The 26,378-nt window shown below is 35.6% G+C and overlaps 1 protein-coding gene across 1 annotated transcript in view; it reads right to left on the bottom strand.

Annotated features, from left to right (window-relative positions):
• Orc5 (origin recognition complex subunit 5) overlaps positions 1–25,512 on the bottom strand; it is a 49,158-nt gene extending 23,646 nt beyond the window's left edge. Inside the window, exons 1-11 of the mRNA XM_048339841.1 lie at positions 25,335–25,512; positions 22,565–22,657; positions 19,444–19,641; positions 18,528–18,602; positions 15,681–15,792; positions 13,703–13,833; positions 10,698–10,746; positions 9,909–9,999; positions 6,843–6,895; positions 5,358–5,470; positions 4,162–4,209 (exon numbers count right to left, since the gene is read on the bottom strand). Of these exons, the coding sequence (XP_048195798.1) occupies positions 4,162–4,209; positions 5,358–5,470; positions 6,843–6,895; positions 9,909–9,999; positions 10,698–10,746; positions 13,703–13,833; positions 15,681–15,792; positions 18,528–18,602; positions 19,444–19,641; positions 22,565–22,657; positions 25,335–25,406 (1,035 nt within the window). The 5' untranslated portion in view covers positions 25,407–25,512. The remainder of the gene's footprint in view (positions 1–4,161; positions 4,210–5,357; positions 5,471–6,842; positions 6,896–9,908; positions 10,000–10,697; positions 10,747–13,702; positions 13,834–15,680; positions 15,793–18,527; positions 18,603–19,443; positions 19,642–22,564; positions 22,658–25,334) is intronic.
• Between the last annotated feature and the right edge of the window lie 866 nt (positions 25,513–26,378).

The raw sequence follows: 26,378 nt of genomic DNA, 5'->3' as shown, positions 1-26,378 counted from the left end.
CTCCATAATATGGAGTTCATTTCACTTAGCATCATCTTATGTGTTCATAAGGGTATAGCTATTGGGCCTTGTGGTGCTCTGCTATGACCTGCCTAAACCTGTACTAATTATTCCCAATAAGGGAGACCATAGAGTCCATGTTTCTTTGGGTCTGGCTCACTTCACTTAGTATAATTTTTTCCAAGTCTTTCCATTTCCTTACAAATGGGACAATGTCATTCTTTCTGATAGAGGCATAAAATTCCATTGTGTATATGTACCACATTTTCCTGATCCATTCATCTACTGAGGGGCATCTGGGTTGGTTCCAGATTCTAGCTATGACAAACTGTGCTGCGATGAACACTGTTGTGCTGGTGGCATTACTGTGATTTTGTTTGTGGTCTTTTGGATAGATACCCAAAAGTGGGGCTGCTGGTTCATAGGGGAGTTCTATATTTAGCCTTCTGAGGAATCTCCATACTGCTTGCCAGAGTGGCTGAACCAGTTTATATTCCCACCAACAGTGAAGTAGGGTTCCCTTTTGGCCACATCCCCTCCAACAATTGTTATTGTTAGTTTTCTTGATATATGACATTCTTACTGTGGTGAGATGGAATCTCAATGTTGTTTTGATTTGCATTTCTTTTATGACCAGTGATATAGATCATTTTTTCATATGTCTCTTGGCCATTCTCAATTCCTCATCAGAGAAGTCTCTTTGTAAGTCTTTAGCCCACTTGATGAGGGGGCTATTGGTTCTTTGTGGTTTTGTTTTGGAAGAAGGTAATTTTTTTAGTTCTGCATATATTTTAGATATGAGGCCTTTGTCCATTGAATGGCCGGTAAAGATCTTCTCCCAGTCTATGGGCTTTCTGTTTATCTCGCGAGCTATGTCCTTTGCCGTGCAGAAGCTCTGAAGTTGGATGCAGTCCCATTTGTCCAACCTTTCTTTGATTTGTAGCCTTTCTGGGTCTTTGTTAAGGAAGTTCCGTCCTGCGCCAAGGAGCCCAAGTGTTTCTCCTACTCCTTCCTTTAGGGTTTTCAGGGTGTCTGTTTTGATTTCGAGGTCTTTAATCCATTTGGAATTGATTTTGGTGCAGGGTGATATATAAGGATCTATTTTTTATATCTTACAATTTTCTTTGTATCTGCAATCTTCTTAATTGTCTACAATCTTAAAAACTGCTGCTTTGCTATTATAATTAGATGTTAAATAACTTTTTCAAGTAATTTGTCAAGATAATGCATAGCCAAAACTAAGTTCTTCACTTTTTTTTTTTTTTTTTTTTTGTGGCCAGTCCTGGGGCTTGGACTCAGGGCCTGAGCACTGTCCCTGGCTTCTTTTTGCTCAAGGCTAGCACTCTGCCACTTGAGCCACAGCGCCACTTCTGGCCGTTTTCTGTATATGTGGTGCTGGGGAATTGAACCCAGGGCCTCATGTATAGGAGACAAGCACTCTTGCCACTAGGCCATACCCCCAGCCCCATACCCCCAAGCCCCTTAACTTCTTGATTAAAATCCACTAGATACTTTCCATTCTTCTTGGGATCACTTCCCAGAAAATATTCACCATTAATGAAAAAGATCAACTATGATAAATATAGCTAGAAAACTAATAAAATGTTGTATAATTTACGTAGAATAATTTGTCAGCTTAAAAACAATGTAAAATTTATTTTAAAAAGTTAAGAACTGTATAATGTTCATAACTATATAAAGCCAGATGGTATAATTGCTGTTAAAAAAATTGCAGTGTAAGTTCCTTTTCATTAGCAGTTAATGCTAGTAAAAATTGGACAATTTAGGAACTCTGAGCACAGACAAATAAAATGGGAAACTATTTACAAGCACGACAATGTTAAAAGAATGACTGTAAAGAAAAATGCCTGCTCAGGGCTAGGAATGAGGCTTAGTGGTAGAGTGCTTGCCTAACATGCATGAGGCCCTGGGTTTGATTCCTTGGTACCACATTAAAAAAATGTAATTAAAAAAAAGAAAAGAAAAATACTTGCTCAGAATTATGAAATGCAGTATTTGTTTTACTAAAAGATAGTTTAGAAATAATCTTTGAGGTCTTAAATTTTGCATGCTTATCTCACTAAATGCTTAAAACATTTGGAAAAGAACAGTTTAATAATCCATTCACATACCACTGAATTTAATCAAATTCTAATATGTAATACAAAGAAAAATTTAATCACATTACAATTAAGTTGGAACTCTGAATTTTTTCCCATCGTTTTCCCTTTCAGTCCCTAAAAGGATTTGCTATCTACAATTTGATGTTCTAAACATTCATAATAGTTTTTATATTGTTAATGATTTTGTCCACAAATGACATAGCACTGTTTGTACGATTTAAAATTCTCTGTAAACTATCAATTTGGACATGCACACCTATATATTGGTGGTACTAGAGTTTGAACTCAGGATCTCATGCTCGTCATTTTGCTTTGGTTACTTTCTCAACAAGATCTCATATTTTTTGCCTGGGCTGGCCTGGATGGTGATCCTTCTACCAATTATGCCTTTAGGAAATTGAGATGACAGGTATACAAAGCCATCGCATCTTATTTGTTTAGATAGGGTCTCCTTAACTTTTCGCCCTGGCTGGCCTTGTACTGTGACCCTCCCAATCACTACTCTCAAGTAGTCAAAATTACAGGCATGAGCCAGTACACTCTGATGAACACATCTTTTTACTACACTACTTTTTTCATTCACATTGTGTCTCTGAGGTTAATCCACTTTTCATCTACTAGCATCCCATTCTATGCTATATCACTATATATCTACCAAAAAAATCATCACAAAAGTACTAAGGCATGGCTCAAGTGGTAGAACACTTGCCTAGCCAATGTCAGGCCCTGGATACAAAACTTCAGTACTACAAAAATTGATAACCACAGTATTAAAAAAATAAAGCTACAGCTAACAATCCTACATATTCCTTCTTGTAATTCATGAAAGTTAAAGTAGGATTGAAGCTAGAAAAGGAGGGCAAGACAATAGTATGTGTTTTCCAGCACTATTTGTTCTTTTTTAATGTTCATAAGAAGAATTCATTTCTCAGTCTTTCCTGCAGTTAAAAGTCATTTAGCTGAGTTTTGCCCACTGCAGTATGCATAGCACTGAAAGGCCAAACCCGGCCTTTCAAATCAGTGGATCCTTCCTTTCTTTTTCCCTCCAGAGGCTAGCTACATCACTGCTAGGCCATGAAACTCATGATTCGTTATTTTGTGAGTAGTATGTAAATAATCTGTTGTGTAAGACACTAAAAGTTTTGGGGTTTGATTTTCACTACAGTATAGCTCAGGTTATCCTGGCCCACGTGAAGTTCATTCACACTTAACTTCATTAGGATATTGCCAATCTACAGAGTAGGTAGGCTTGTCAAGTACTACAGTATCATTAGCACAAATAATTATATTTTTCAGATTTTTCAGTCTAAAAGCGTGAATGTCTTGCTGCACTTTTTGCCTGAGGCTAGCAGTGGATTGTGATCCTTCCAAAGGCACCTCCTGTGTAGTGGGATTAGAGATGTGCAGCACCATGCCAAGACCTTTTTTAAAACCTTTCATTGTTATTTTTGTGGGTGTCTCAAGTGGAAAAGAGAAAAATACATTCAATATATTTTCATATTAAGCCATCTGTATTTGATTTAAAAAGCCAGATGCACTTTTTCACCAAAAACTAAGTCACTGAAACCACTGTCAACTCAGGTTATTTTTTTGTTGGGGGTGGGGGGACTAGAATGAGTTGTCGGTTCTGAGGCCTGATCTCAGGAACTGGGCACTGTCTGTCCCTAAGCTTTTTTGCTCAAGGATAGCACTCTATAATTTAGCTGCAGCTCCACTATGGTTTCTTGATAGGTAACTGGAGATAAATATGTACCAAAGACTTTCTTGCCCAGACTGGATGTGAACCAAATGATGATCCTCAGATCGCAGACTTCTGAGTAGCTAGGATTCCATGTTAACTCAGTTTTATCTATTACCAGCTAACGTGAATGCACTTGAGTCACTGTATTCACATTACAAAATACTATTATATTAAGTGGTATTATAGCAAAACAAGTTAGTTCTCATATGCAAATAACTAATAGAATTATACAAATATCCACTTCCTATATTATCCTAAATTCATGTTCTACCATAAGAGGATTCAAAATGTAAATACCTTTTCATGTTTCTTTAGAAAGTTGGTTTTCTTGATTTTTCCATGATGCTGAAATTAAGAAAAATATTTTTAAGATTATAAAAATACAGAACTATGTAAAACCAGAAAAGATGCTTTGTTAAAATGTCATACATAGTACTAATTTATGTACTCTAGATTTTCAAAATTATTATCTTAATAATCTTGTATTTATACTTATAACCTTTGTATTTATTTAGCCTCGTATCAATATAAGGTTATGATATAAATACCCTATATAAAAACTTCAGTATTTCTTTTTAGGTTGACTAGGATTTGAACTGGATGCAGGATTACTTTTGCACATAAACAAAAAAAATTAAATAGTGATTCTTCTTAAAGTAGTTATATTACATGATGTATACTTATTGTATAAATACTGACTGAGAGCACTTAGGCATCAGGATTCAATAAGGAAGAACAAAAGGAACAGATATGGACCTTATTCTCATGAGCCTGAACAGTAGTGGAACAGACGAAAAAGAAAAAAAGCCAGGTGCCTGTAGCTCAAGTCTGTAATCCTAGCTACTCAGTAGGCTAAGATTTGAGGACTGTGGTTTGAAACCAGCCCAGGCAAAAAAGTTCCTGTAAGACTTTTATCCAATGAACCCCTCAAAAAAACGGAAGTAGAGCTGTGGTTCAAAGTGGTTCAAAGAACATGTGCAAAGACATTAACACACCAGAATGTTCTAAGGAGCAAGATGGCTTTCACCTTTTTGCCAAACTGCCTACCTGCTCCCAATTTCAAGATGTGATATTAAAGCCTTTAGTGAATGAGTTCTGACTACATATTTAGCAATCTCATATTCTATGCTGTGACTCTTAGAAATGTATATGTTGAAAAACTTAAAACAACTACTCCTCAGTATTATGGATAAGAGACCCTACCTCCAGAACAACATCCAAGGATGTTCAAGTCCCTTTTATAACATGATAAAACTAGTTGTATACAACCTACTGTGCACTTTAAATCATCCTTAGATTAAATATTAAATATAAAAACTAGATAGTTTTGCACTATATTACTTAAAAAATGACAAAAGTCTTTACATATTCAATAGACACAAATGTATTTTCATCTTCAGATAGTTGAACCTTCAGCTGAGATACCTATAGATATAGTCAAGAGTGTTCTTTAATCTTCCAAAGTAAAATGAAAAGCAGTATCTTACTATTACCTTAAGGAAGAACCTCTTGTCAGTTCTTGCTGGGTTGTATGAAGCAAGGTAAGCAGCAATAAGAATAAACTTAGAGTAGTATGGGAGTTCCATATGTGTATATGCTGAGAGACCTACACACAAAGAAATACTTTCATGGTGACATTTATCAGACTACCAGTGGGCATTTTTGTGGGAGGCACAGTATGAGGGTTGATACTCAGAGCTTTTTATTTGATAGGCAGGGACTCTACCACTTGAGCCACTTCAGCTCTTTGTTGCTTTTATTTTCTGTGGGTCTTGTGGGTTTTTTGCCTGGAGCCAGTTATAGAATGTGATTCTTCTACCATGTCCCCCATTTAGTTGAGATTACAAATACCTATTATCAAGCCCAATTTATTTGTTGAGTTACAATCTCACTAACTTTTTGCCCAGGCTAGACTCAAACTGTGATTCTCTAATCTTCATCTTCCAAAAAAGTTTCTCAACTTAAATGCCACCATGACAATGAATGGTAGTGCTGAACATTATTATTAATGACATGCTTTGTTCATATTATTAATTTTGTTTGGGTCCTGCTATTTGGAAGTCTGCATCATACCCATTCTTCCCTTCAAGGCTGTACTTTTAATTAAACATTCCCCGATACTCCAACTTTCCTAAAACAGTACACTATGAATTCCTACTCTGTGTATTTCATGTGAATCTCACATAATATTATAACTAATCTCATGTAATATGAGAATGTCTACAGTTACATAAAAATTCTGTCTCTTACTAAGCTACACTGTTTGCTCACAAACTAGTATGCACCTTTTTTATGCCAGCTATACAGGAAATAATGAGTTGATGAATAAATAAAACAATAGTCAAGAAGCAATGATTCTTAAGGAAAGAAAAAGAATCATTTTCTGAGTATGTAAGAATGTGCCAGGCACTGGTAGGGTTCTTTACGTAAAGACCACTTTAAGCCTCTGCAGTAACTTAAATATTCTTCTCAATTTTACAAATGAAACTGATCACACCATTAGGAAATATTCCAGACCAATTTCTGCAACTTTTTGTTTTTTAACAATGAAACTAGTTCTACTTAGGATAAATCCAAAGCAATCATTTTCTTAAAGAAAACAAAAGCACAGTGCTTGAAACATGGACCACCAAAGTGTATTCCAAAACTGAGGTAATGCAGAATTGGATTTTATTCATTAAAATTTGAGAAGCTTGTGCATACATCAAGGTAAGATTCATCATAATTGTTTTAATAAAAACATGAAAGACAAGTTGTATAACTTTCACATGACATAAGCCAACATTTAAAAAAATTATTGAAACATTTAGAAAAACTAATATTCAACAAGGAAAACTGTTAATCAAAATGTTACTATAACTTAAAAACTTCATTCTCTTTTATAACCCTACTTTCTGACTGAGTACTTTTTAGCATTAACTTCACTATCAGTAATGAAAGAAGCATCCTGGTAACTTTCTGGGTATGTTCTTTAATACCTTTTATTTGTCCTGGATCTGTGTCATCTTTCTGTAGCTTTTCCCACTGAGAACTGGAAAAGAAAAGTATATAAGAATATGAATGAGTTAAAAGTGTGTCAATGGCTCATGCCTGTAATCCTCAGGAGCCTGAGATCTGAGGACAGCAGTTTGAAGCTAGCCTGGGCAGGCCCCACGAAAAGCTGGAAGTGGAACTGTGGCTTAAGTGGTAGAGTGCTAGCCTTGAGAAAAAAAAGAGACAGAGCCCAGAACCTGAGTTCAACACTAGGAACGACATCAAGAAAAAAAAAAAAAAAAGAAGTATATGAAATCAGTATGCTATATGTAAACCAAAGTCCATGTTGGAATTCTGATATCCAGAAGTTTAAGACAATTTTGTTTTGAGCCACTATCTGTGGTAAACTGTTACAATGCAATAGAAAAGGGAAATCCAAGAAACCTTTGTTTCACATTCTCCTACTCTTTTCTAATTTAAGTATTTTTTCATACCTGAAGATACCCTCTAAAAATTTTAAATCATGTTGGGGTGATGTGTCTCTTTATTTACATTTTCTGTTCCTCCTCATAACATGGTATGGCTTTTCTAGTTTGTCTACTCTTCATTTTGAAAGGATTCATAGTTGCTTGGTTCAGCAACAGCAGGTGATTCTATGAAAGGGTAAGATGATGCTATGATTCTATGGAGTGGCTCAGCAGATTGAATTCTAAAGTGTTTTCTTCTGCAATCAGTACTATTTCTTTAAATGTCTGTTGTAGTGAACAAGAAAGGCAACATTTCTGCTCTCACAGAGGTAATATGGTCTATTTGTATTAAAACTGTCATTGTACTGAAAGTAGCAACATTTCCTTCAAGTCATCTATGCTTTTTGTCTTTTGGATATCTTGGTGTCTTAATGTTTTGTTACAATGGCTGGTATAGAGTAAGCAATCAATAAATGTTAAACATAAAGAATTAAAATGCTATACCATTTTGACTGGTTGACCTTCAGATTTTGTTTCTTGTTTTGCTTTTCTACTCCTTTATATTTTGGGAGTTGTTAGTTTGACACAGGATTTCATTACGTAGTCTAACTGGCCTCAGGTGCATCATCCTCCTGCCTTAACCTACCAAACACATTACATGCCTGGCTCAAGTTTCTTTTTTTTTCTTTGTCATTACCAGTATGGCCTGTCAAATCAATTCCTTTGTTTTCTCTTAAAATAGTACTTTACCCAAACTACTATGCTAACTTGGGTCCTACAAACTTCACAACATCCTTTTGATTCTCTACTAGCCAGTGGTCTAAGTTTGGAGGCTTAAAACTGTTTATAACATTTGCTTACTAAAGAATGGACTCTTTCAGAAGGTGATTCCCTCTGCATGTCACTGCTAGTAGTCAACCCCATTCCCTGTTCCCATGGCCATTTCTGTTAAGTAGTCACTTAAGCATGAGAACTGAGCAGAACTAGCTCTACTGTTTCAGTTATTTACCACACCATTTATGTGAAACCAAATTTTCATTCATCTTTAACTCCATGCTATAATGTAGGCAAGGGCTCATGGTGGTCATAATTATCCTAAGGGAAATCAGAAGTCCTTTCACTGTTAAGAATAATTTTAACAATTATACATTTTTGTACTTTTAAAAGATAATAAGCTTTTTTATTGTCATTTCTAAAATCTCTCATCCAACTAATTTAATGAAAAAGGAAGAGGAATAATATTTTAAAAGGGAAGAAGAATAATAGAATGCTTGTGATATTTCCATTCATTTCCAAACTAAATTTTTGGAACCTTAATTGCAATTTAATACACTAGTTAAAAAAGAAATTAGCAAATTAAGGCATATGTGAAAAAATAACCAAATCAATCAGAAATTTAGAAGAGCAGATAAATATCAAATCAATCTTTCAAAATTTCCTATATTTATAGTAGGCTTAATCTAACATCTATGTGACTTCATTATTCAGAAATCATTTTTACTATATTACATAAATATTATAAGTACTGTTAGACAAGGAAGCTAAGACTTATATGTTCTAGATGACTTGGTATAACTTGTAAGAGAAAAAAATTGCAAAGCTTCTAATAAAAGACAATAATGTATATACATTTCATCAATAATCAAAAATTTATGGGGCTGGGAATATGGCCTAGTGGCAAGAGAGCTCGCCTCATATACATGAAGCCCTGGGTTTGAATCTCCAGCACCACATATCTAGAAAACGGCCAGAAGTGGCGCTGTGGCTCAAGTGGCAGAGTGCTAGCCTTGAGCAAAAGGAAGCCAGGGACAGTGCTCAGGCCCTGAGTCCAAGCCCCAGGACTGGTCAAAAAAAAACAAAACACAAAAAACACACACACAAAAAAAACTTATGGTATTAAACATATCTAGTATAGACGGATGTTCTTAGTTTTCCAGATTTTTTAAATAATATAACCTCTCGAAATAATAATCTAAATCTTAAGAATTTTATAACTGTTTCTTATATACGAAAAAGGAAAAGGGAAATATGCATACTCTAGTAAATATCTGAAATAAAAATATAGATAAGGATGGAAGGCTCCAAGTAGTAGAATGAGTACCTACCAAATACAAGGCTCTAAATTCAAATGGCAGTACCACCAAAACAAATAGATAGCATCCTCAATCCAAAGAATAAAAATACGTAAGTCTGAAAGCCCAAAACTTTTTTCCCCCCTAGACCAAAGTTTTAACTCAGGGTCTCACAGTTACTCAGCTTATCATGGCTGGTGCTCTACTACTTGAGTCATGCTTTCAGTTCTACTTCTGGCTGATTTCTTTTTGGAGGTGAAGTCTTAAGCACTTTTCTACATAGGCTATGAACCCCTATCCTCTGGATCTCAACTTCCTTAGCAGCAAAGGATTACAGATGAGAGCCACAGATGCATGGCCCAAGACCCAACTTTTTAAGTTATCCTGTTCAAGCAGTTTTAGATTTTTTAATAATATTTAGGTTTCAAGATTTTGAAAAATCTGAAATAATCTTAAATTTGAAAAAAAAATCTGTGATCCTAAGCATTTGTATAAAGGAGAATCATTTATGTGTCAAATAGAGAATAATTACCTTGATATTTCCCTGAGATAAACAGTCTGCATGGCTTTCTTCAAATGAGGTTCGATATTTCTCCACAGTTTGCGAGTATCACGTTCACCTGCTACACACATCCAGGAGAAAACTTCAGTAACTTAGACCATTAAAAAAATCTCTCTTGGGAGCCAGGAATACTAGCAAACAGGCTAGTATCCTGCCTGAGGCATTGAAGATATCAAAAAGATTCCATGAAAGGAAAACTCTGCACCCTACAGAGATATTAAAAATACCAGTGCATACCTAAATACCTATAATCCAGCACTCAAGACAAGCAAGAATACGGAGAGGTCAGCCTGAGCTACACAGCAAGACCCCATCTCAAAAGAAAAACAAAACCAGGGACCACTGTTTTACACCTGTAATCCTAGCTACACTGGGGGCTGAGATTTGTGGATTGTGGTTTGAAGCCAGCCTGGGCAGGAAAGTCCATGAGACTCTTGTTTTTAATTAACATCTCTCTCTTTCTTCCTCCCCCCGCCCACCTCACACACTCACACTCACACACACACACACACACACACACATATCCAGAAGTAGAAGTGTGGAAGTATGGCTTAAGTGGTAGAGCACCAGCCTCGAGTAAAATAGCTGAGAGTTCAAGGCCCTGAATTCAAGAACCAGTGTCAGCACACACACTCAATTCCCACCCCCAAATAAAAACAAATAAATAAAACTAAATAGCATCAAAACTATTGGTTATTTCCCTGTATTAAAAAAAATCTCTTTGAAAAGAAATGTTAATGAATAAAGTTACATAATTACCTTCTCCTTTAACTACAGGCTCACAATATTTAGGAAAATTAAGCACAGCCTATAAGTAAAGACAGAAAAAAAGAAAACATGAATCTTATTGTAAGTCAAGTAATTTCGTTTAAGTTCAATTGCTCAAGTAAAATGTAATTACAACTTATTACTACAGTAAGGCAGCATAAATACCAATAATTGTGTAATTGGCCTAGATATATTAAGTTTGGAATATAAAATGACACAGCATTATTTTTACTCTCAGTTAATAATGATGTCTTCTTGAATTATAAAGCACTTAATAAAATACTTCAAGCCCAAAGAATTACCTAGTATTTTCCAACATTTGGACATGATCATAAATTAAACATCATCAAGTTGAGCATGATATATTATTTAGACTGGCAGTACTACCTGAGATTGTTACAAATTCAAATCAGGCATATTAAGTCAAAATCCCTGAGAATGAAATCCAGGAAGCTATCTTCTAAAAATTCTGTGTGTTTTAAAGTCTCAGAAACTGTAACTAATTGTAACTATTTAGTAGTTTTCTACAAAGTAACACTCAAATTCTACTAAAACGCAACTTAAGCTAATTGGTAAAAATCATACTGATGGCATTAAATAAGAATAATTTGGTCCTAAGTATTCTATACTGGAATAATCCAGTAATGGAGCCTAGAGAAAAGATAACTATGTAATTTCAACTCAGGGGTAACATTAAGTGCTAATATTAATTTGAAAAAGATATTAATTTGAAAAAGAGGTTAAGGAAAGAAATTTCAGTGTTGGTCAACTTTAAGATTTTCAGATCTAAGAACTGGTCATAACACCAAGATATTAGAACTAACAGGGAAATAATTCAACTAAATTAAAATATACTCCTTTTCTTTTTGGTGGAAATATTGAAGTATGTTAAATAATTAATGAAGAGCTATAAAATAATTTTAAGACTCTGTTATCTAGTTTTACTTTCATAAATTATAGGAGCAAAATTAGCATCTTAATGTAATTACATGTAAAGTTATTAAATACATAAAACTGTATAATTATGTAATGATTACATTTAACCATCCAAACACAATTTCTGTATTGAAATAAACTTAGAAAGACTGATCCTTAGTAGTAAGTGGATTTTATAAATGAATACTCATCCAAATGCAAAATACTTCTTGCTGCTTTTACTACTGACATCCAATGTGTTCTTCCTTTTTTAAAAAATTAATTTTCTGGGGCTGGGGATATAGCCTAGCGGCAAGAGTGCCAGCCTCGGATACACGAGGCCCTAGGTTCGATTCCCCAGCCACCACATATACAGAAAACGGCCAGAAGCAGCGCTGTGGCTCAAGTGGCAGAGTGCTAGCCTTGAGTGGGAAGAAGCCAGGGACAGTGCTCAGGCCCTGAGTCCAAGGCCCAGGACTGGCAAAAAAAAAAAAAAAAAAATTAATTTTCATTTAAAAAAAATCAATGAAAAGGGGGAAAGATATAAAGGCATAACTTTATTAAGAAATTACTATATGCTCAGGAAATATCCATGCTAATAAGTGTAAGAGAAGCATAATTATCACGAGCTCAAAATGGTCACGTGTTAATTTACTTATTGGTGAAAACTGCATTATGTTCATTTGGCTGCTAAGGAAACAGAAGCAAAGTATAATCTGCCCATAGGCAGTGATTCCACTGCCTGAAATTATGATTGTAGATCTATAAAATGTTTGTGGATTTATTTTAAGTCAGTAAAGAGCAATTCATTCAAGTATAATAGAATATTATTACTCTTCTTTTAAAGAAAAATCTTGCATTTTAAGAAGATAATCTATTAAAAAATGTGAGTAGGTTACGAAAGGTTAAGACAAATTAAGAAGTTTGCCCATCTCTTCCTCACTGAAACTTTCAGTACACTTTCATTATAGCATTTAAAGTTGTTAGAATTTAGTCTGACACATTACAGTCAGAATTCCAAAATAGTACCAAGGGTGACCCTTAGTTTCTATACACCCTCTCCCAGTCATTCAACCAAACACTAGTCAAGGAATTGCTGATACAATTAAGATTCCAAACATTATGAAATAAAAATTCATTCGAGGCTGGAAGCATGGCTCAAGTGCTACAGTGCCTGCCAAGGAAGTCTAAGTTCCTGAGTTCAAATCCTAATACTACAAAACAAAAATAGAAACAAACCAAGAGAGGGTTCATCCTAGCACCGATTTCTTTTCCTTTTTTTTTTTTTTTTTGTCAGTTGTGGGGCTTGAACCAGAACCTAAAACGTCACATCCAGTAATTTCATATGCATCAAAAGAAATACCAATATCAAAATATTCCAAAGCCAAGCATATAACTTTGTAATTGTCTTTTTAAGAGAATATCTGCATTGCACTTCCTGAACACTCAAAGAGTAAGTCCGATCTAAGAACACTTTCAGTAGCATTTATTAATTTATAGGAATTTTGCTCAAGTAATGAGGTCTTTTGTGCCAGGACTTAGCATTTGAAGTGATTAATGTGCATTATCTCATTTAACCCTAGAAGTGTCCTGTGGGGAAGACATTACTGCCATCACCACTTTAGAGATGTATTAAATGATGTTTCAAATCTCTTATGAGCAGCCAAAGAAATCTCTGCTTTCAGGTCAGACACACCCTGATAATCACCTATCTTAAGATAGGTATATAGTCTCAAAGCCAGTCTGATATGAAAACATTGTAAGGTAAAATTGTGATGAAGTAGGAAAGTTTAAAGATACTATCCCAGAGGATACATATTAATCACAAAGGAATAACTATCACCTTAACCATATGACCAAAATGAACATGATTGGCCCCATAATATCCATTACATCACACAAAAAAAAGTGAACATCATCAATAGAGAGATAAATTCAGACACTGGCTTTTTAATGACATATTAGCCTCAAAAGGCCATATCCAAATTTCCAGAATACATTATTTGGCTATGGGTTTGTCTCCAACTATTTCCACATGAAAAAAATGTTAAGAGACATATGTAAGCAGTAAGCTCACTCACCAGGTGTCTAAGCTCTTTCAAATCCCGACAGACTGTGTAGAAAACTCCAAGAAGAATATTAATGTAGGCAGCATAAAAGTCAGCAGAATACTCTGGAGGATGATCATGGGAGAGGATCTTTTGAAGGTTCCCTGTTCACAGGACACAAATTAACTTAAAATAATTAGCATAGAGTCTCTTTATCTTATAGCATTTCATAACAAAGGTTTAAAAAATACTTAAAGCCTGGAATAATAAAATTTTCTAGATTAGAAAAATATGATTTGTGATATAATAATAAATAAACATAATAAAAATACTTTTCTTACTTTATTTCATTAAAGCCAACATTAAAGAATGAAGTAAAAGTAAAATGTAGGGCAGTAGCACAAAGGTTGCAAGGTAGGAAATTATTTTTACTTCTTTATTTTTTTGGTGGTTTTTTGGTTTGAATTGAGGGTCTTGTGTTTGCAGTCTATTAGTGGAACCAAACTCTAGCTATAAAATAAGAAACTGTAGGTCACTAAACTGTATGTCAGTAAAAATACGAAACAGTTTTCAAAGCAAAACTTAACCTACCCTGACTGATTAAATAGTCAAAAAACCTAATTAAGTATAGTGTAACCTATCTGAAGAAAAGTAGTCTATATGTGGCAAAGATCAAAACACAAGACTTCTAAAATGAACTGTGATCCCTAACTGCTAAGAAGTATTCTTATTATTAAACATTACATTTCTAAAGATGATACATTCATTTCATTAGCATAATAGAATGACGTTAATCATTCCATAATTTGGTTAATCAATTAATGTTGCTTCCTAGAATAGCTTTTTATCTGATTATAGTGTTTAGGTTTAAAAAATGATCTACAAAAGGTCTTAAGATTTAATCATCAGGCCTAATGTGGTTCTTTTTATAAACTTCCAAGTTTATTTTCCTCTACTCTTTAATGCTAGAAAGATAATTATATTGAGTTCTGTCCTTAAACTCTCTCCTGATCTATGCTATTTTGTATCTTAATACATTCTTCAATTACATCATACTTTAACTTCACAATGTAAAAAAACTCAACATTTTTTTATAATTTTCTAAACCCTAACTTTTCAGTACCTAAAAAATAAAGCAGGATATGAAAAAATACAGTAATGAAATATTCATAACTTTTTAAGAGAATTCTTTAATTTATTCCTTTTTCCCCCTTTTCCTTCTTTTGTGATTTTTCCAGTCAAAAAGCTACTGAAAAGAATAGATCCATCTACTTTGAGAAGTTTAATTAGCTAAAAACAGAAAGTGTTATTTCACTGGTATTCTGAAAGGGAACAAAAATGTGCTGCTCTTAGTAATGAGTGTTTAAAGCTTATTGCTTCAGATAGTAAAAAGGCCAAGATCACACATAGGATGCATTTTACTCATAGAATGCTAACTATCAATGCTTCACAGTTATCTTTGAATCAGAAGTATTTCATATAATAATAGTCCAATAGTAATCTGCAAAGCTATTCAATAACACAAGAAACCACTGTGTTCTTCCAAAGGCAAAATTCATAGGACCTATAAAATTTAAGACTCAATATATTACCCCCAAGAAACTAGCAGTTTGTACAGTAAGAGCTATCATTTAAAAAAAAATAGAATACACAAAATAAGATGATATATTCCAAATGGCACTTAGCCCAAGTTTGTGATAACAATCTCTATAATGTTAATAAGCTTTACCAGTCTAGGCTGATTCTTACTTGTTTAACTGCTATAATCATTATATATAGTACACACATTAATCCACTAAAAGTGATAAAAGTATGTTAGTCATTGAAAAAATTAAGTAATTATGAGAATAACCTCTCAATGTTCCAAAATAGCCTCTCAGTTCCTACAGAAATCTAAACATCTTAGTTGAGATTAGTAGCCATCCTGAAAAGTTTAAGACATCCAAATATTCAAATATGAACATAATTTAGCTGAAATCTCTCAAGCAACAAAAACTACTGAGTATTTTACCTATGCTATAATCAGGGAAATACAAGACAAATGGCTCAAAGCATCCAGTATTTGGACGAAATTTTTCCCAAATAATTTCACTGAGAAAGATAACAGTCACATTTCTATCAGTCTGTAAAAGAAAGAGAAATAAAAACAACCTTGAATTTAAAAACCTTAAATCAGAGCAGTAATTCCATTTAGATTTTTCGTGAAGTAAATCTAGCAAAGCTCTAACATATAACAAGTTATTTGCATATTAATAAGCCATATTTTGAAAATCTAATCAAGGAGCTCAACCACTAGCACATTTTCATACATAATTACTTAGAATTTCCATAAAACTTGTAGGTTAATCAACATTTCAGTTACCCATGAATGGTAGGACAGTCACACAAGTACTTTATAGAAATTAAAAATACATTTGCTTGAAAAGTTAAGACAAATCCTCTTATAACTTTTTAAAATCATAAGCTTTCAAACAATAAGCAAAAATGAAAAGCTTAGCATTTTCCATCAGTAAATATGAAAAGGAAATATGGAGTTAAAGAGCAGACATGCGATACTATTATTTAATTTAGCTTATATATAATTGAGTAAAACTAATGCTGACTATATTAATATTAAAATAGACAATTTTTTTTTTTTTTTTGGCCAGTCCTGGGCCTTGTACTCAGGGCCTGAGCACTGTCCCTGGCTTCTTCCCGCTCAAGGCTAGCACTCTGCCACTTGAGCCACAGGGCCGCTTCTGGCCGTTTTCTGTATATGTGGTGCTGGGGAATTGAACCCAGGGCCTCGTGTATCCGAGGCAGGCACTCTTGCCACTAGGCCATATCCCCAGCCCGACAATTTTATTTTTTAAAAATAAGTAAAACATGCAATTTTAAGTACATTTAGAAATTACAATTAGTGTACAATAAAGGAACAATTTCAATGGGTCTGTTACTCTTTTACACCTTAGCCATGAACTTTTAGGCATGCTAGCTAGAATTTATGTATATACACCTCCACATTCTCCAGAAAAAATTTAATTTTCCATATTCTTTTGATATCTCCTTGGCTTACAAAGCAAAGACAAGGCCAAGCACCTGTAGTCCTACCTACTCAGGAGGCTGAGATCTGAGGATTGTTGTTTGAAGGCCAGCCTGGGCAGGAAAGTCCATGAGACTCTTATCTCCAATTAATCACCAGAAAACTGAAAGTGGAACTGTGGCTCAAAGTGATCAATTGATAGCCTTCAATGAAAAAGCTCAGGAATGGCGCCCAGGCCCTGAGTTCAAGCCCCATGACAAACAAACAAAAAAGCACACACAAGAGCTGCTTGGATCCAGAAGTATTCTTAGGACCCAATATCATATATACATTGCAGTGTTTCTATGATGATCAATTATTTACTGATTCCTGACTTCTGTGCTTCTATGTACCAATTATCATTCCTTAGAAAGGTATTCTTTGGGTTGCCAGATATCACTGAGTTCAACAAATGAATAATAAAATATAGAGGTAGAGCTCTAAGTTACAAGAAATTGGCAAATTAAAAAAAAAAAACAAGCAGAAATAAAAATGTCTTATTCTTTGTCTCTAAAATATAGATTAGAAAGTGAGAACCTACTGGATATAGTGGGCTCTCATAGAATTTTAAAAAAGAGTTAAGTAGTGAAGAGGTAAAAATGACATTACTTTCCTGACACTGGTGGCTCATACTTGTAAATCTTAGCTACTCAGGAGACTGAGATCTGAGGATTGAAGTATGAAGCCAGCCTGGGCAGGAAAGCCTGTGACACTTGCTCCAATTAACCACAACAAACAATAACAATAACCAAACAAATGTAGAATTGGAGCTGTGACTCAAGTAGTAGAGTGCCAATCTTGAACATAAAAACTCAGACCCTGAGTTCAAGCCCCAGAACTGGAACATATATACAAAAATCCCCAACATACTAGATAAAACTTAGATCCCTCCTAAATAAGAGCCAGAGGCATGGCTCAAGTGGTAGTGTACCAGCTGAGCAAGCTTGAGGCCCTTAGTTCAAACCCCACTATTACCAAAAATAAATAAATAAAATAAGGACTGGGAATATGGCCTAGTGGTAAAATGCTCGCCTTGTATACATGAAGCCCTGATTCCATTCCTCAACACCATATATATAGAAAAAGCTGGAAGTATGTGTGCTGTGGCTCAAGTGGTAGAGTGCTAGCCTTGAGCAATAAAAAAGAAGCCAGGGACAGTGCTGAGTTCAAGTCCCAGAACTGGCCAAAAAACAAAACAAAACAAAAAATAAATTAATTAAAATTTTAAAATTTAATTAAAGATATACTAGATTTAAAAAATAGTAATTAATAAGACCATGAATACAAACTAAAATAGTAAATAAAAACCTGTTTTATAATACTGAGTGGCCATAAGGCAGAAATTCATGATCTAATATCTATATTCTTCTTTTTTATTTTTGCACTAGTAAGGTCCTGGGCACTATTCCTTAGCTGTTTTGCTTTTTGCTTAAGGCTGGCACTCTACCACTTGAGCAAAAGCTCTTCTTCTTAATCTAAGTTATTAAAATGAAAACAAAAATTTTAAATTCTTATAGAGTTCAGTCTAGCCTTTGCTTAACAAAAGTTACTTTGTAATAAGACATAAAAAGCTGAATTGAAAAGTAAATTTTATCATCAGAAACTGTTTTTAACCACAAAAAAATGGAACTTTACTCAAAGGAAAAATAAAAATTAAGTTTATACTATCACTATCATTTATCAGATGGCAAAAATAAAAACTGTGGCAACAAGTCTAATGATTAGGCAACATATCTGTCCATTTTTAAATAGATCTAAATTCATTTATTCTGATGGAAAACACTCTCATATACTTACCAATTCTTGTAACCTAAGAAACCCAGGCAAAAGATTTGCTTCCATATCTCTTAGATATTCTGCTTTATCTAGGACCTTAAAAAAAAAGAAAAAGATAAGCAAGTCTAAAACAGTTCTAAAGTCCTTTACAAAACATGTGCATAATGTAGTATAAATTCAAAACTTGAACTTTCCATATAAAGAAAAATTACAGGTTCTGATTTAACTTCTGAAATACTATTTCTATTTCTAAAAAGACAAGTTAAATAAATGCTAGCCATTTGTTACAAACTTAGCCCACTTAAAGTCAAACAATTCATCTTTTCCCACAAACTTATCTATCTGCTGTCTCCTCCATTTGTTTCTTGTTACATCTTCTGTACCAACACTAGCAGAGGCCCAAATTTCCTCTCATATAAGCAATCAAAATAGTCTCAAAATCATGATTCCAATGTTTGCTTCTCTCATCTCCTTCCAAATCATGTATTTAACATGCTGTAAGTCTTAAGAGATTAATGCCTTAATTCTTCCTAAGGCATATTTGTTGCTCAAAAACTTCACTATCTCTTTTCACTGTCTAGGAAATGAAATAAAGTAGTGTTTATTTTCAAAACTTTGCATGATCTGGCCCCAACTTACCACTAATCTTATCCTTTTTTTTTTTCATTTTTTTCCTTTCATGCTTTATAACCCATTAAAACTAGATTATTATGCACTCTCCACCATATTCTGCATAGTCTTATGTGAATGTAGTATAACTTTTCTATTAAACATAGTTAGGTTCCCTTAAATAGGGAATACTTTGATTAGATTTTTGTACCCCAAATCATTTTCCACAGAGCCCTGTATAAAACAGTTCTCAAAAAAACAAATATACAAGAATTAATCAAACATACAATCAATGTTCAAATGAAAGATATCAAGTTAAATGACTTACAATATATACAGTCTGATTCTTGAGGCTTTCAGCTGTGGTTACTTGTTTAAACAATCGAACAAAGTCATTAAAAGTTTCACAGATTATTTCAGTAGAACATCCTTCTGAAGAATTAAGGTAACTCAACTTGTTCAAAATTTGTTCCAAAAGCAACCTCAAGGTAAAGCATTCAACACAATTCACAAAGACATGTGGGAGCTGAAATAAAAAACCAGAAGGAATAAATAAAAAGCATACACATTAAAGGTTCTACTGTATAATCTTTATTTGCCTTTCTAAATTTATACCATTCTCCAACCATTTTGTGTCTCAGATGTCACTAATCTAGACTTTATTATCTGACTGTGGTTGGAGAAAAAGAAACAGTACAAACAGGAGAGTTGCAGGAAGGAAAACAGGATATTTATTTAACCAGCATCACCATAGCTCAGTTTTCAAGTGGCTACAAAGATTACATAATTGCAATTGGGCTCCCCCTCTTCTAATACTATAGCTCTGCCTGGGTTCTGAAAACAGCTCCTATCCAAAGTCCCTTTAGGCCTAGGAAGCATAAAAGCCCTAATGAGTCACTATCCTTTCTCTATTCTCTCAAACTTCAACTTTTAAAATAGTCTCTCATTAAATTCACTTCAATTATTTCTTTGACCTTGTCATTTGTTTCTATAGAGTTTCAAAGAAAACTTGTATTCTCCTCCTAAGTGCTCTTATTAAGAAACTCAGGTCCATTTGAATGCTAAAATTCTCAGTCAAATGTCTTATTTATAATTTGGTGTTAATATATTTCATGATAAATGATCCTAGGACACAAAAGAATTTCAAAAGTTAGAAACAATAATAATCCTTCTATGAGAATTTGCTAGTTAGTGTCTTACTCCTGTAGTCCTAGCAACTCATGAGGCTGAGACCTGGGGATTACAGTTCAAAGTCAGCCCGGTCAGGAAAGTCCATGAGATTCTTATCTCCAATTAACCACCAGAAAAACAGAAGTGGAGCTGTGGCTCAAAGTGGCAGAGTGCTAGCTTCGAGAAAAAAGCTCAGAGATAGCACCCAGGCCTTGAGTTTAAGCCCGTGACTAACAAAAAACAAAAAAAAAGAAAAATCAAAATGAAAAAATTTCACAAAGAACAAGAAAACAAAACAAATATAGCCTGTTCTAACTGTTCTAGCAATTAAAACTACAAAAGCACTTGTGGCAACTGGTACAAATAATGAACCCCGTCACTATTTTTAGTGACATTCTAAACCCAGTAACAAAGTTTTCCTTTCTCTGAGTACCAGTGTAAAAGCATTTTCATCAGCATATGCTAATAAGCCCTTTCACTCCTTTCCATAATGTCTCTAAGTGTCTTGCTTACTTCATTTGTATACCTGTGTCCTTCAATAACAGCATATTCCAAGTGCCTATTTGTGCTTCTATAGCAAAAGTAGTGTTAATCATATATTACACTAATTAAGTAGCAATGTCAGGGCCAAAGTCTTAAGACAAGTATGGAATCTGGGCATCTGTATTTTTATTTTTTTTAATATTTTTATTATCTTTAAGTAGTTGTACAAAAGAGCTGCCATTCAGCAGAGCAGTTTATAAACATAGTGGCTCTTGGTCAATGTTACCCTTTCAACATTCTCACCCACCCCTTCCAACCTCTCCCCTCCCTCACTTAATTTTTAGGTTAGGTATTGAATTTTTTTTTCCATTTAACAAAGCAGTTTTTGAACACAATGCAACTTGATCTGTCATCCCTTTAGCATTCTTACTCCCCTTCAACCTATCCCTTCCCTATTTTTCTAAGTTCTGTTATATAATACAATGAATTCTTGCCTGCATTCATTCTCTCCCCTTCCCTTTTTTCTTCTACCCCTCTCTCCTTAACTCCCCTCTCCCTCCCCCCTCCCCTCCCCCCCAACCCCTGCCACTTGCAAGGACCCATTTCTTGGTACTTATTTTGTTAGGCTTTGACTAGGTCTTTCTGAAGAGTTATATAATGTGAGCTCTCCATAGAGTCTATTATACTTCAGTTAAAATTCATTTGAAGCTGCTTACACTCCACCCAGGATGTTCCACTTCACCCTAGTTAGAACAGCCATTATCAAGAAAAAAGTAACAAATGCTGGCTAGGATGTGGCCAAAAGGGAAATCTACTACACTAATGGTGGGAATGTAAGGTTGTTTAACCACTCTGGAAAGCAGTATGACAGGTCCTCAAAAAACTAAGTACAGAATTACCACATGGCCCAGCAGTTCTACTCCTGGGAATTTACCCAATGTAACACAAACTGGGCTGGACAACCATGATTACTGCAGCATTATTAACCATGGTCAAGATATGGAATCAGCCAAGATAAGAAATCAGCTGAGATGCTCCTCAATGGACGAATGGGTCAAGAAAGTGTGTGTGTGTGTGTGTGTGTGTGTGTGTGTGTGTGTGTGTGTGTGTGTAGAGAAAGAGATAGAGACAGAGAGAGAGAGTGCTTGCCTACCATGCATGAAGCCCTGAGTTCAATTCCTCAGCACCACATAAACAGAAAAAAGTGGTGCTGTGGCTCAAGTGGTAGAGTGCTAGCCTTGAGCGAAAAGAAGCCAGGGACCCTGCTCAGGCCCTGAGTCCAAACCCCAGGACTGGTAAAAATAAAAAAAAAAAAGAATGGACAGATTGTGATTAGGAGATTTGTATAAATATTTGGAAAACAGAAAGCAGTGATGGCTATGATCAACAGCAGATTAAGTCCAAGACGTTAATGGTAGAGATTGAATGATAGAATGTGTTTACTGGTTTTACAGGATGAAAAGATTTAAGGATGGAATTTGAATAACTATCAAGAATGAAGTCATTCATAGAGATAGGAACTATGTGTAGAATAGGGTAAAGCCAACGTGTTCAGTTTTGCATTTGTGCAAACCTAGAATCATCAGTATCAACTTTATAAATGGAAAATGAAATAACTAATGTCAAGGTTTTATCAAAGTAATAGCTAATGGCTAAAGATATCAAAACTTGATCAGAAATGTTTTATGGAGCTATTGCACCTATGAAAAGCAAATAAACTAATCTCCCAGATACCTTCCATTTCTAGCAGTCATGAGTAAAAATCAGTTAACATCAAGCTTAAAGATTATTCTTACCTCTAAAGTTTTCAACAAAGTTTGGGTTACATAGGTTTTTCCACTGGCAGTATGTCCATAAATAAAAATCGATGGGAAGCTGAAATGATGTCTCTAGAAGATAAAAGACAGTTATAAGTCTACAAATAAAAATAGACAAAAAGAAGTTATCATTGTCTGAGGAATTTTTATCTTATTCTTCATACCATCACTTAAATTCAAATGAAAGTAGCAAGTATTCTTTTTCTTATGGAATGATTCTGTAAATTATATTTGGCACATTTTATTATTTGCATATATCTGCATTTTTATTATTGTACGGGTTTATATATACAAACTCTGCATTTTCAACTTTCTATGAATTTTTACAGGAATTTTTAAGGATAATTTTATCTATATTCCATTTTTAGCTAAATCTTTTAAAAAATAGTGCAATGTTTTTGCAGGTTACAACTTCACTGTACATTTTAACATTTGAACTAAACCAGTATAATCATAGGGTTAATCTTATGAGGCTTTCTTAGGAAAACTTTTAGAATGCTTTTCAATTACATGTACTTACTGACTCCAGCATAAGTATTTTAGCAATTCAAATATTGGCTAAAATCTATGTAACATATATTTAAATACAAATATTGGTTCAGAAGTATAACATTTGCCAAGCAAGTACAAGATCCTAGGTTTGATCTCTAATACTGAAAAAAAAAAGTTAAAATACATATTCCTAAGATCCTTTTGCAGCACATTAAGTCAGTAGCCTACAGAAAATTAAAATGGTCAAAGGCTCCTATATGGGTCTACTCAATATTTCACTTAATCAATGAACACTTAAATGCTCACTCAATGAACACTCAAATTCTGAAATGAACACTCAAATGCTGAAAACCTAATACACTAAAGAGCACAAACTTCAGTAAAAATTATTTCTACTCTAAAGGGGTTTATAATTTTTAAAATATATACAAGAGCTGGGCACCACTGTAGGCGGTTTACACCTGTAATCCTAGCTACTCAAGAGGCTAAGATCTGAGGAATGTGGTTTGAAGCGAGCCTGGGTAGGAAAGTTTGTGAGACTCATCTCCAATGACCTACCAAAAAAACAAACAAAAACAAACACAAGTGGAGCTGTGGCTCAAGTGTTAAGAGTGCTAACCTTGAGCAAAAAAAGCTCAGAGAGAGCACCCAGGCCCTGAGTTCAAGCCCCAGTACTGGCAAAATAAATAAATAAACAAATACATGCATAAGAAACACAAGAAAATTGGATGATGTGACTTCCACAAAGAAGTCGAGTCTTTTATGATCACCATTTTTCACAGCAATATTACTCACAAACATTTACCAGATTCAAGTCTTTATATTAACTATTCTTTTACAAGACAAATCAGTAACTGTTTCATACAGGAAAGTCTTCCTAAATGGCCTATTCTTATGGCAAAAGCAGCTCACCTGCTGAAACTGTACTTAAAATCTACTAAATGGCTATTTTAATACATGAATCCTTATGGCTATATGTATATATAAACTGGCTCAAACATTGTTTCAAGAATTAAATGTTTCAATAACTAAATGCATGATGGTGAATATTCCTGCTATTCATGTTAAGACTATGCTCTTAGAGTTTTTCAAAGCTACACTAAATCTCTCCTTTATTGGAATCCTACACACTTGTTGTTTGGTAATTAATCATACCATTCTCTACTATTATCTAAAATTATAATGAACTCCTGCACTATTATCTAATTTTTCACCTTTATAAACAACTCTAACAATGTTAATAGGCTAGGATCTGACCTAACATAGAAAAGGGGCTCAGTGAGTGTGTGTGTGTACCCACACATATATACGCTTGTTGAATAGATGAATCTTAGACACACGAACGAAGTTTATTTGCTCTATTTCACACACACGCCTTGCAGAAAACTGGTTAAGAGTAACTTTCACTAGGAGCAAAGGTCAAAACCCTTTGTGTTCTACTATCAAGACAAAATTACTCGTCCTTATTTGCATATATATATATTTTAAACAGGAGAAACACTTTGGGTTGGCGTGATCTGGAAATGCAATTTCTAGTTAGAGGAAAATACATTAAAACAACAACAAAAAGCAAGCCAGAAGTTGGCTTGCTCATATTTACTCACCTCACAAGTAATATCCGAGCCTAATTAACTGTAAGTACATGGCACTACAGACTAAGAGAGCAATGAACTTTTGGGTAAGTGCCACCCCCCCGTTTCTGGGAAGAACGGGCTCCCTAGCTGTGCTCATCCACGGAACACAACCACTCCTCCCAAACATCGTTCCAACTGCTAGTCAAGAAGAGAATCCGGAACCATATGCTTTCGGGGCTTTCACGATTGTGGGAAAACGGTGGGATTTTTTAAGCCTTGGAGCGTTCCTTGGGCCCTCGGTGGCCGGGAAAAGTCATGTCTCCAATTTTTACTAACTACCGCTATGAAATGTGCAAACTTCTTCTATTTGAACCTCGCTCTGCTCACCGCCCGTGCCACAAACTCCTGGTCAGCTGGACAGCCGAGCAACCACCTGGAGCGGCCCAGGGCAGCCCTCGTCTCCCAATGTGGCCAGTCCTTCTTGGGCAGCCTCTACGACACAGACTGAAGAGAAGTTATGCACGGGGGGAGGAGGGGCGGGAGGGACATACAGCCGCGTGGAAGGCAGTCCACGGCTCCCTCCATCCACATCCCATAGCTCCAACCCGGGAACCGAGTCGCCGCGAGGCCAAGCAAAGACCTTCACCCGCCAAGACGTGGGAAAGGCGATGAGACGACCATACCTCTCCGAACAGGGACTGCAAGGTGGACACCTGGGCCTCGCGACACAGCACCACGTTCTCCAGGGAAGGCATCTCGGCGGGGACTAGCGCAGGGGATCGGTACGGCTCGCAGCCCGCCCACCCCCGCGCCACCTAGGAGAGTCAAACACGCCAAATGCCCAGCCCGGCGCTCGCGCCCGAAAGCGGACCGGAGTGATGTAACACGGGCTGACGCCGGCGCGCGGCGGCGTGACGTCAGCACGCAGGCAAGGCGAGGCGGGGCCGCTCTATCAGCCATGCAAAAGACCGGCGCCGTCTCGTTGGTTGCCCGCGTCCTGGGGCGTGGCGCTGTCTGGCTGCCGACTTGGTGGGCAGAGGTTGGCCCCCAAAGCCTTAGGGGGACTAGGTAGGACGAGTGAACTGAGAATGGGTGAGAGGACCCCGACAGGCTCCTAGTGCCCCACGAATCTGTGGCTTCCGTTTTTCCCCTCTAGGAGAACCCAAATTTGAAATGGCAGGCGGACCTTGTGTCTCGCTGGCGTCTGTGGAAGACCAGTATTTCCAGAGAGTGAGGCTTCCCCTGGCGGAAGGTGGGCGTCCGTGCAGAGGGAGCGCAATGGAGTTCATCAGCCCTGCAGTGGCCATTTTGTTAGCTTGAAACCAGATGGAGAAGTTCTGTCACTCCTAAGGGAGCTTGCAGTGCGCTGGTTGAGGGGCACTCGAACCAAAAATAATGGTACTGTTAAGCATTCGTGGAACACCCACTAGAAGCCAGGGGATGAAAGATCAGGAGGAAAAAAAATATGTGTGTGTATGTATGTATGTGTACAGAGAGAGAATATAAAAAGTACGTTTAAAAAGAGGGCTCGAAGTCCAGCAAATCTGGATCTGGGACAGTTGACTCAACTACAGTCTTAACTGTGCAACCTTGGAAGAAACTTTGAATCATTCATTGTGAACCTTCTTATACTAATAAGTACTACATTGTCCTAGGAGTACAAGATGATATGCACGGTGCCTGCCATGTACAGGTTTTATTACCAACACAAATAAGGCAAAAGGAAA

The sequence above is a fragment of the Perognathus longimembris genome, chromosome 2, assembly GCF_023159225.1.
Source record: "Perognathus longimembris pacificus isolate PPM17 chromosome 2, ASM2315922v1, whole genome shotgun sequence".
Taxonomy (NCBI): Eukaryota; Metazoa; Chordata; class Mammalia; order Rodentia; family Heteromyidae; genus Perognathus; species Perognathus longimembris.
The sequence above is the reverse complement of the archived record's forward strand: the minus strand, read 5'-3'. Positions and strand labels throughout refer to the sequence as shown.